Source organism: Pristiophorus japonicus, chromosome 9 (genome assembly GCF_044704955.1).
Source record: "Pristiophorus japonicus isolate sPriJap1 chromosome 9, sPriJap1.hap1, whole genome shotgun sequence".
In the NCBI taxonomy this organism is placed as follows: domain Eukaryota; kingdom Metazoa; phylum Chordata; class Chondrichthyes; family Pristiophoridae; genus Pristiophorus; species Pristiophorus japonicus.
The window spans coordinates 71,556,220-71,568,625 of NC_091985.1; the positions used below are offsets into that span (position 1 = coordinate 71,556,220).

Consider the following 12,406-nt stretch of genomic DNA (forward strand, 5'->3'; position numbering starts at 1 on the left):
TCAACTCTATTATTGGTAGTTGCCGCCTTACATAGATTTGTATTGACAGACGACTGAGTCCTTTGAACATGTAATAATGGGTACAAGGCCATACAGTAGTAATAGTATGAAGTAAGCAGCCATTTGAAACCATTTAAAATGTCAGTGACTACATTAATGCTACCTAAAAATTGATTATTATTTTGTACCAGGGTGACTTAATAAAACTTTCTTTTATGCTTTCTTTATTACCGCCTCACATTATTGTCATTTAATATATTCAAAAAAGTTGAGAAGGTTAATTGATCTCTTCAAAAAAAAATATATGAGCTGATCCAAGTCAGATACCACTGCTGTATTTTCCTCTGCATTCCTTCCTTCCATCATTGGGTGCCTCATCCTGCACCCACCCACCTTAACTGACAGCTCACATTTTATCTGCCGCTGCATATCCACGCCAACTTCCATCAGACTGTATACTCTTCTCCTACCTCAAATCAATGATCAACGTTAAAAATAACAAATCGACCAGCCTTATACTTTATATAGAATCAGCAGATGCATAATATGTGTGAAATAGTGAATCTAAGTGTTTTTGAAAATACTTTTTATTAAGATTGAATTTATTTTTACATTGGTGAAACAAGAACATAAATTTAACAAAACAAAGGGAAAATCAATCATGAAATGTGAAACACTTTAAAAAGACAAGTAAAGTCTACATAATAGTCTGAACATATATATTCTATGTAAAAATTTAAACTATAAATATAAAATGGCTTTCAATCCATCTCCCAACTATTGATGTAACTCAGCCACTTTGTGATCCATGATGGCACATTTTTATACATCTCAGCCGCTTCCTTAGCACTAAATCTTTGTTCTGGGCATTTTATTTCTTCTCCTTCCAAAGTCTAATCCTCCTGGCGAGTACTATTTATATGCGCTTGTGTCAGAAGGTGATTCTTTTCAAAATTCTGGTATGACTGGAGTATTTGTGTGTAATTTTGAGAGAATGAAGTTAATCAAACACTAGATATATTTCACAACATATTTACGTTGTGACATGTTTGAAAGTATGCTTTGGTAAAATATTGCGCAACTACTTCAAATCACGTAAAATGAAAAACATACATGTCGATGGGACAGAGAATGTTTCTCATCAATTATTTCTTGACTGTAGACCATTTAAATTATGTCATTTTTTGGAACCTGTAAAGCCACTACCACAGAGTGTTGAGCAGAATTCAGCTTAAAGCAAAGGTATCCATGTTATTTTGGAATCATCATTTAGCATTCTTAACTAATCTTGTACTTTCTCTACTTCTCTTTATATCCAGTAAATAGAAATTTTATTGGATAGTAAATGTATTGTAATATTGTTTATTCTATAGTGTATGTATTTTCAATTTGAATTATAAATATATTTTGAGACTGAAAGTGCAACATAGGATGAATAAATCATCATAAAGTGCTTCCATAAATCTGGCAGTTCCAAACTGACAGGATAAAGCTACCCTTTATTGTGGAAAGATAGTGAAGAGTTATCGTAATTAACCCATTACTGCTACTGCTTTTGAATGTTTCATCCTTAGCGTCTGTTAGTATGTCCAGTTGGTATTTAAACAATGTACCATAATAGATTCATAGTAAATATTGTAGCTATTGTATCACACACAATTTGTTAATGACATGTTAAGTGGAATATGACATTAAATTAATTTTATAAAACAATCTGAAAATTAACAGAATAAGACAGTTCACTGTTAACAATGTAAAAAATAAGTTGTCAAAAAAGAAGGTTGCAGAAACGTTGCCAAACAGATGCGAAGGGATTAAAGGATTAACTCCAGGGTCAGGGCTATTCACTTGCTAACATATTCATGGCGCTAACGATAGGGCAGTTCACACCTACTGTCGACCAGAAGCGAAAAAGGGTTTATTGTGTTTGTGTGTCGTGAGGTTTTAAGTCACAACTAATATCTACTGACATTTGATGAGACCGTGCTATAATGAAAAAGGAATAAATTATTTCAAAATACTATTCTTAGCAAGTGGTTTGACATTCTGAAATTACGTACTAATCGGATTAAGACGCATAATAGTAGGATGATGATTGGGTTTCAGTTTATTTCTATAATTTCTGAATTTCAAGTTAAAATAGCAGAAAATGTGCACCATCATAGATTTCAGCCTACAGTATTTAACAGTAAAGAGACACTTAATCCCAGTGGATGGCGGTATGCTGCTTTTGTATGAAATCACTGTAACTAAAGCTGTAGATTGATTTGGAACATCTTATCCCATTTGTTATGAGTATATTGCAATTTTCTTTTCAATATATTAAAAGGAATATGGTTTTTGCATACTTGTCCTGTGTTTTTAGCAAGAACAGTGGTGTCTGTTAATTGTGTCCAGTTGGGTGCATTTTAAAAATAGAAAATGTGAAGTTCCTCATAAAAGTGATGAACATCTTAGGACATTTTGCATAATATTTCCAAAAGTGTGGAAGGGAAAATTGCACTTTAGGGCTTCTTTGGTGCGTTGGTGTCACATTGCAAACGCAAATAGAGGAGGAAACATAGAATCGTCTCCAATCTAGTGTCATTTCAGGTTTCTTTGATGTACATCCAGCCAGGGATATGGGTCAACAATGCTACAGATTTACCCATTACATCCTGACACTGCTGACTCTTAATTTGTAGAACTCTATAGACCCTTTTTAGAGGGTTGTTACTTACTGCACGAAAACTCATGATACTGAAAATTGAATCAATAGTAAGTATTTGGTAACCAAGATATAATTTTACCAGAAAGTGCAGATGATAGACTACCATAGCAGGGTGGTGGAGCTGCGATTGGGCAGTGGGAAGTGTATCTGCTCTAGCTTGGTGGTGGCATGGGTTAAATCCACATAAAGCGGATCCTTTCCATCTTGTAGCTGTCTGAACTGAACTCCTCACAAGCTGGGTATAACCAGTTACTACTGTAACAACAGAGCAACCGAACGCACCTACTGTACATTTACAACTTGCTGTAAAATGTATTCAGTATTTGCCGATGCTGCTTGATACATGCAAACAGGAAGCTATCTAATATCCTTACTAAAGATTCGGAGATCATTTTAGCAAATCCAATGTTTTGTGCTAAAGGGAAATGCTTTTTTTTAAAAAAGCGATCTAATGGGAAAGGAGAGAGTGAGATGGCAAGCTAATTATTTTTTTCAACCAAATAGTGAATATTCAAAGTTCATTTATCCTCCCCAGGGAACCTTGTTGCAGCTACAATTAAAGTCAGCATTTTTTTTCCACATTGTAAATATGTTAATTATTACATTTACAAAGTAACCGAATTAGTTGTTCGCGTGCTGCTTGACAGAGCAGAGAAATAGTGGCAATGTTCCTATGAAGACTTTTATACCTTTATCAAATAACTGGAATATCTATTTTTGTAAGCCATATCATCAAATGTAAGATGCAGACCCCTCTACAATTACTGGCTGTGACCAGGAGGACCGTGTTCATCCTGGCTCACTGGGAGTTCTCCAAGGTAATTGAAATTCTACCTCCATAGAGTTCAGATGAGAAGTGATATGAAGATGTGGGAAAACCTGAGCTGAATTGATTTTTTTTCCCCTTAATGTTTGGACAAAGAAATAACTTAGCTAAGTGTAGCAGAGATGATAAGCGCATTCAGTCATGGTAGATTAAGAGGCCTGCATCAGTTAACACAGACTGTATTTTATTCTCCCTCTATGTGCTGCCATGTTTAGATTGGAGATTAATTGCAATAGAATTACTGTACGTCTGTTTGTTTTTTTAACAATTGCAAATTACATTAAACAGCCGATGTGTTTTCTAATATGATTGTTCTTACCTGATAATTGGGATGGCGCCACATGAGATTTTGATAAGAAATTCATAAACACTACTTTATAAAGCCCTCATGACTTCATTTTGTGACTATCTAGGGTGACAAATTATTTGAAGAAAGCAGACCTATACACAAAACACAATGCTCCATTTCTTTCAGCATTATGACTGTTTGTTTATTTTGCAAATATTTGCCCTGTGTTATCTGGCATATGATGCAGAATATAATGAAATGTTATACAGTGGCAGTGTTTCCTAGCTAATTTCTTTATTTGCTCCGCCTGTAGCCTGATGGCTGTACTTGGGCAGAAAGTATGAAATTGTTATCTACTCGTGCAATTAGAGATCAGCCTCTTTCATTCCAATCCTATTTGAAGATTGATTTGATTTTCGTCCAATAACAAAAAAAATAACAGAACACAGCTTGGTTTTGCGCAGATATCTGTAGCTGTGAAGTGTTAATTGCAATTTAGATAAGGATTAGAAGGACCATATCTCAGTAGACCACATTTATTTGCAAGTGCTGTACTGTAATGCATCATGATTTCTCGGGGTTTTGTGTGTGTGTGTGTGTGTGTGTTGCTGTACGTGGTCCCTTGTGTAGCTGCTTTCAGATAATAGGGGTCAAACAAGCCCTCTTGCCAGCACCACTCCAGTTAAGGTTTCGGACAGTGGCACTGCAAGCTCCATACAAAACCTCAAATATGCAGATTTTTCAGTTCCACAGGCAACCTCAAGACTGCTGAATTGGCCTGATTTTAGAAAAAACTCTCCTCCCCACCTTACCCCCCAACGCCCCACCTCGTCCCGCTCTGCAGATAACTAAAGAGCCGTCAGTTTAACGGCAGTGCTATTAACTGCTTTATTAAATTCAGCCAGATTCATATTGAGTAACCAATTGGTTAAGTCAGTCCACGGTATTTGCTGTCCAGGAGGTGCATTTCGGTTCCTATTATGGCCGCGGAACAATTTATTGTGAGTACATTTTTCCGAGACTTTCTTCTACATGAGGTCTGCTATAGAAATGCAATTTGTTATCGTGTAGAATATACAGTAGTTGGTATGATGGTCACTTGCAATTATTATTTGACCACCTGGCTATTGCCTCTCTTCCCCCCTGGAGAAAAAATGCACCTGCATCCAACTGATAAAATCCTGCAAGTTTGATTTTTTTATTTGTTTACACTGAAGTTTTCAGTTTAAAAAAAAAATCACTATTACTGCCTTCTGAGTGATATTCTTAGTTCTCTGGGATGTCTGAAATGATTTTATCTATCAAGTTGAATCTGATACGCATTCTATTCTGGAAGGATTTAAAATGATAAAGTTCAGTCACATCGGTGTTTTGGTTTATATAAATAAAATGCACTGTGTGCCTGTCTTGTACTGGTAACATGGGTAGTGGGACAATGCAAACAGGGTCTTCAAGTGGGATTGGGGCTCACCTTTAAGGCATTACTTTTGAAGTATAGTCACTGTTGTAATGTAGGATATCATTGTGATGATTTGGATGCCCCAATAGTGTCATCCTTGCTGAACTTTCAAGAATTCAGAACTGTAGTAATATAAATGGCAGAATCCACCAGAATCATTCTGGATGTGATCACAAAACTATTAAAAGACATTGATGACTTGAGATCACGACTCTGTGTACTTTCATATTTGATTTGAATTGGGTATTATAAGCTGCTTATTATATTGTTACATGAATATAAAAAAAATATTTGGATAGTGAAATACAGTGCAAGAACATTTAGTTTGTGTTCGTAATACTATGGTGAAATTAAACCACATGGGAAAGTAGCAAAGGAGATGACAGGAAGCGTAAAGGCTTGATTGTACTCTATAAACAGTAACTACCACTTCCACTTTTCATTTTAAACATATTTCTATAATATGTCAGAAATAACGTCTCTTTCAAAAGCCTCAATCACAGCAGACGTTTAGATCAGGGACACGCAAATAAAATGATCTGTGAAATGTGGCCTGGGAGAGAAGGTGATGGGGCTCTGCTTGATTCCTAATTAATTGACTTTTTTAATTACCCGCATGCTATGCATTATTTGGCGTGTGGGATTAAATGTATTGTAGTGGTTAAAGAGCTAGGCCCCATGATTAGCTGATATGAAATGGAAAGCCACAATTCATTTTGCTAGCTTAAAAAGGCTAAATGATGCATAAAGGTGATGTATTGTGTACTGATACAGTGCGTATGTATGCAATGTTAGAAGCGCATTGCATTAACCCTGCAAATACTTCATGTGCAGTTTGAATAATGGCAGTTTTTAATGAAAGTACTAAAAATGAATTAACATGCTATGCAAGGCTGAATTGCTTATAGCAAGTAAATTACTGAAGTCGCTTTCTTTCCATGTCTTCTGTAGAACAGGGACATTAAACAATCACGGTGTACAGGGTAGATCTAAATTGATCCAAAGTAAAGAATGTTGCACGTTATTTTTTCCTTAAACGTATGTAGATTATTTTTTCCATCATATTAATATTATCATAAGGTTTAAATGGGGTGAGGATTTTGAATCTATTCCCCTGAATATACCCGTCACTTGATTTAGTGCTGAAGTTGTTAATAGCATCAAAAGCAGACCACCCACAGGCCAAGAAGAGTTATTAACATATCAAAATGGTAGGGTGCCTGAGACCTGACACCTTTTTTTTTTCAACGTGACAGTTGCATTGCCTGATGCACATGGAGATTATTTTATCAGTTGTTCATATCAATTGGGCAACAATGTGCCTTCTGAGGGTTAAATCAGTATCTGCTGCATGTGGCCGTTCTTTTATTTCCTCCACTTTCTGAAGATAAGTGCATGTTGGCAGAGCCTGTAGTTGCAGACTAAGAACATTGTGGAAATTCATTGTGCTCTCTGGAAGGAAGCATAGAGTCATTACTGCCCTCTATTGTCAGAAATGGGATAGCAGGATATTTTAGCGACCGGTGTTAAAGCTACTCATCACAGCTTAATAGCACGACATTCCTGGAATATCTGCTGCTGCACAAAGTAAATTAAATAATACTCCAAAGCTTTTTGACCAAAATAACCAGCATTAATTTTTATTGATGAGATATAAATAAAGAGGATGCAAGATATGGGTAAAATTATGATTACAACACTGGTATTGCAAGTAAGATGGATGTAAACTCAAAATTGCAGGTGATTCAGAAGTCCATCTAATGTATGTTTTGGGTACAGTCTGTAATCAGTAGAAACATTCCTCTAATCCATTGGTTACAAAACACTTGGCAAGCACTTTTCAAAAGCACAATTTTAGATATCAGCTCAATATTGTCAGTTTTTTGTGTTGTTTCCCCCCCCCCCCTCCCAAATTATTTAAAACTCCTGATGATGATGGCAGCAAGAGACTGTTCAAAATAAAATTTGCATTCCATCGCTGAAATGTGCATGAAGGCAAAATGTAAGAAACAAAATGATGCAAGTGGACGACAATACTCAATTCATCACTGCCGATTAATGTACCCAGGTGCTTATTAATTGCGTGGGTAATGTTGATCTGTGTAATGTGTGTTTGTGGTCTTAATGTTCTTGCCTACTTTCAGCACTATATTAATGATGGACCTAAAATGACATGTGTTTGGATTATTTCTAGCATTCACAAGCTGAACAGTTGATTTTTTTTTCTTGACAGTAGAAATTTGAGCTATTAAAGGCTCTTCCAATTGTAAATAGGCATTTATATGATATTTATCTTCTCACTATTTCTTGGCTACAATGGTCTATTCTACAATATTGGATTGAGTTCAAATAGTACTTTTTAGGATTGTGTTGAATATTTTGCATTTGCGATCCAAATAGATCTGGGAACACAAGAACATGACTGTGTCTACTATAACCCTTATAGCATGGCAAGAATGACTGCACCAGACTTAAAGAGCAAAGCAAACCACAACATTTACATCCATTAAAATGTTTTTTTTTTAATTGGCTGATTACTGCATTTATTTAATGCTACGCTCTATATTAGGTTTTGGAATTTACGGATCATTAGTATACACAGAGTATGGCAGGAAAAGTTAAAGTCTTCAAAGGGCATCCTGTACTTTATGGATTAACATACCTGTAGTGGTGTGTTTGCCATTAATGGAGCAACCAATATTAATCTGAATTAATTAGAAATTAATATCCCATGTACACCAGTGTGATATCATATTTATACAATTTGTGGTCTATTTCCAACAATAAGCAAGCCTGCTTGGGTGTAAGAGTTGTACAGATCTGATATCACACCGATAATATTTGGAACAATAAAAGTGCTCGGAAATGCATTCACTTTCCTTGTATTAATGTAGTTTGTTGCTTTTTTGGAGATTTTTGTGTTGGTGCTTGCATCAGTGGGACAGAAAGGTATGCAGCACAATGCAATTATATGTTTTTAAAGTGTGCTGTTCCTATGGCATGTTGCTAAAATTCTTTGTGCCTCACCCGCCCCCCCCATGAAGGTGTGGCATTTTTACACAGTAGGCATTACTGTGGTCACTATGCTACTTCCATTGTAGCTCCATTGAACAATGACGTGTTTGCACTGGCTTTGTGAAGAAATGCATTCTGTATACGAATACACAGCAGGTTGCTTATGCTTTCCTGTGCTTATTGTCAAACATTGGGTTAATGTAAAGTTTGTGTTCAGAAAGAATGCAGAATTCTCACACTGACGAGTGCAAAGTGGCTGGGTCTATGCTGAGGCAGATTTTGCAGGTTCTGTTGGTACATGCTGTGGCCAGTTGACACAACCCCACCAAAAAACAGGATCCGACACAAATAAATGTGAAATGTGTCAGGCTGGTCAATACCATATGATCCAGGCCATTGCACATGATAACATTTCTTCTAAGCAGCACATCACAGACAAAATAGATTGTGGGTACGTACTGTCAGTACAGCATATAACAATATCAAGGACCGGTCATGTGCAATTGATGGAGCTAGGTGCAGGGTTGCTCCTCCCGTTTCTAAACAGAAAAGATTTTTAAAAATGTTTTGTCGTTAAATATGTGCAACCTCCTTTTTAAATGGACGTGTCGGAACTAAAATAAACATCTTGTTTCTATTTCAAATGTTCTCTTGGATGATTTTAAAGTCAAAGGGGCTGGGTGCAGCCATGTGGTGTTTTATCTGAAGAACTGTAAGTGTGGCGTCAGGAGAGTGCGTGTTTCTGGATTGTGAAAATCTGGGAAAAGACCATGCTTAAACTGCCTAGACAATGCCAGGACCTTCTACTATTGCAGCATAATACAGTTTTCAATACCATTTGAATGCTATTTTTTTTTGAGTGAGAGTCCTGGCGGGTAAAATGCAATATCATTAAGTCACTGGATTTAATTTCAACGTTAGATAAGTTGAATTTAAATTATAAGATGAAAATGTATGAAAACTAGAAACGCAACGTGTAGAAGTTTAGTTTACGAATCATTTATCGTTGTGTTAATTGTAAGTATTCGACTAACCAAATCTACAAAAATTACTAGCGCTTGGTCTTTGATTGCATGGTAAATGTATATAGGCAATTTATTTATTAAATCGATTCAGCCATACAGTAATTAGGCAGAATTCTTCCTCGTTAAATATTTTCAACTTGTATTGAGTGATTAACAAATCTTTAGGAAACACTTGCAAGAAAGCAACTGCCAGCAATGCTGCGCCTGCTGAATGGTTAATTTAACATCAGAAGCAATTCTGAGACAGCCTTGCTTTTGGACAGGAAAAGGGGTTTACATTGGGTTAACGGAATGCAGGGAGACAGCCAGCTGTTGGAGCTCGCATTATTTGAAAGAGACCATGATTGGAGGAGCTGTATTTCAGAACAGTTTCTGCAATGGCTTTGACGTCGGTTAGCCTTTCTACAATTGCTTCAAGCCACATTGTCGTATTGCTCTGTAGCAAGCAATTCATGTCAACACAGTAAAGATATTGATGTTTGCACAGGGGAAGTATTTGTCATCATACTTCTAGTGGATACTTAGTTTTCAAGTTGGGTACGAAGGCGTAAAAGGCCCCCTATTAAATTTTCCTGAATCACGATTCCTGAACTCTCAGCTTTATTCTAAATTTACAAGAGAGAGAAAAAAGCTGCCACTTTGCAAAATTTAGCAAAAATGCAAGTAATGTAGCTGGATCAATATGTAAAACCTATTAACCAATCCAGACTTTTAAATTTTAAAAAGATAAAAATGACAAGAGAGCCCTTTAAAAGGAGCTTTCAGGTTGTGGTGCAGTCTGTATTTAGATTTTAATCTATTTTTGTTTTAAAATATAGAATGGTGCTTACCTTTAAAATGTTTTGAGTGAAGCTATACAGATCTGACTTTTGGGAAATGCAGTTTAGTTTTCAAAAGAGTTTTTAAAAAAAAACATTGTGTATTTTATAGAAAAAGATGTTAAAAATGACTTACTGTAGTGCTTTTAGTAAATATATATCATGAGATTTTCATTCTACTTGACAAGAATTTTGAGAATACTAGAGGCAAAGTAATTGTAATAAACCTGTAGTTAAATAAATTCTGTTATCAAATCTGTCATTTTTAAAGTAACTTCTGCAAAGAAGCAAATGAACAATGTCCCTTTAAGCTTTTTCATAGTGTTTTAAGATTAATAGAAAATTGTGCTTTAAATGCTGTACTGTATATGGTTGTGGAATTTCATCTCCCTCCTCCCAGTTTAGTGACTTCCCGCCTACTGTACCTGCATTGCTTCCCTCAGCCAGTGTAGGAATTGTCCTGTCTGCAGTGCTTTGCTCTGAGTGGCTACAAACCCACCAATGCGATGACTGGTGAGGTCGGGGATTGCATATGTAAAGACCTGCTTCATATTAATAAGCTACAATCGGGACTTTAAGACCTTGATTAGGAGAGTGCGAGCCTGGTCCCAGCTGGCTTTGCCTATAGGCTGTCACCAGAGAACATTTGTGTTAATTGCGCCACTCTGTCAGGGAACTTTGATTTATTGCCAGGAGTGTGGGCTCGAATAATGGTGCTGAGCGCACATGGATTTGGTAGAACTTTGTCTCCCTGAATCTTTTTCTCTCCACTACGACGAAGAGTAGGTACCTTTTTTTTTTATATTCTGGGTTTTTTGCTTTGCAGGGCTATAGGGGATTTGTTGTATATGTGTATGTCCCTGTGTGTCTGCTGCCTGCTTGCATGTTTTGTGCCAGGATTACGTCCTACTCTTCAGTGCAACGGATGTTCTCTGAATTATCTCCAGATTCCCAGAAGCAGTCTACTGTTACTGCATATTGTGCTGCTATTTGTAATTTAGCCAAAAATGTGAGAAAGCCAAAGGAATAGGCAAGGTTTCTGCTGTCAAATGCTATATATATGTTGTGTATGTGTGCGTGTGTGAATCTATTTATCTATATATATATATAATATATAATTTTTTTTCGGGCTTAATTTTATGGGGATGTGAGGATACTTTAAAAAAAGGTTTGTTTAATTTTTGCTCTAAAAGCTAATTTGTACAATTGTTTTTTTTAATAATCTGCTTAATGTAGTTGCATCCAAATAAAATTTGTACACATGACTTTTGTTTCTGAATCTAATGGGGAGATTTTTAACTGTGGCAGCTTGCAGCAAACAAGGAGAGGGGGGGGGCTGCACCTTGATCTCTGCTAGCTGACAACTTGTCTCAAGTTCTCTCACTTTTCATTGTATCATTCATCTCTTTAAATGATCGCCTCTGTTCAAGTCAGCAACAGGCTCGGGGTATAGGAAAAACGTCACAAACCTATAAGAAAATACCTTCACATCTCAAAATGCCTTTAATGGAGTTTTCTCCTGCTGTTCAGCTGCTTTTGCATATTTGCACAGAGCTTTAAATATTGCAAGAGGTCAGATGTTCCATTTGAAAGATGTAGGATGTACACTGTGACAACCTTGCATTTACAGGGAAGATGGCTATTTAGTGTGTTCATTTGAATGTATTTTGCTGCACTCTTTTGTTGTCAGAGCCTCCTGTGCTACAGTAATTAACCTGCAGTAAAAATAAAACCCTTGCGACTCCTGATTTTATTCCCTCCCAAAGCTTTTTTTATTAACAAGTCCCTGGCTTTGTGTTCACCAAACCTTACAGAGCTACAGAAGCCTACCTATAATATTTTAATTGGAGAGACTGAGAAACAAAAACAATATATTTTTGATCTGCTCAGAGTGTGTGTCTGTGCCACTGTGGTTAAGCTCTCCAGAGGAAATAGGCGATTACACTGAAGCAGTTTGTGCTGTATTATCTCTTTTACATTCACTCGCCTTGTATTAAATTGTCATTGTCCTAAACCAAGAGAGAAATGAATTGCAGCTTTCAATGCTGCCTGACAGTGAAATATTTACCCCCTGTGTCCCCAATCATACTTCACGTGTGTTTGATAGTATGGCTTAGACATGAATAATCTCGTTGGCTTGATGCTCAGTTATTGCCTCTTCCTTTGCTTTTCCCTCCCTGGACTTTAAGCGGCAAAAAAGTTGCGCATCAGATTCGTAACATTACTTTCTCTTCCCGCCACATTTACGTTGAAATGCCTGTTCA

The 12,406-nt window shown here is 36.5% G+C and overlaps 1 protein-coding gene across 10 annotated transcripts in view; it reads left to right on the forward strand.

Annotated features, from left to right (window-relative positions):
• The window catches only part of esrrga (estrogen-related receptor gamma a), a 229,216-nt gene that overhangs the window by 124,902 nt on the left and 91,908 nt on the right, over positions 1-12,406 (forward strand). The window contains exon 1 of one of the 10 annotated variants that reach the window (XM_070889446.1): positions 10,740-10,924. The exons of 8 other annotated variants lie outside the window; for them this stretch is intronic. In XM_070889446.1, coding sequence (XP_070745547.1) covers positions 10,869-10,924 — 56 coding nt within the window. In that variant the 5' untranslated portion in view covers positions 10,740-10,868. Of the gene's footprint in view, positions 1-10,739; positions 10,929-12,406 lie in introns of those variants that run through there. One more of the 10 variants, XM_070889454.1, reaches the window with a different exon arrangement.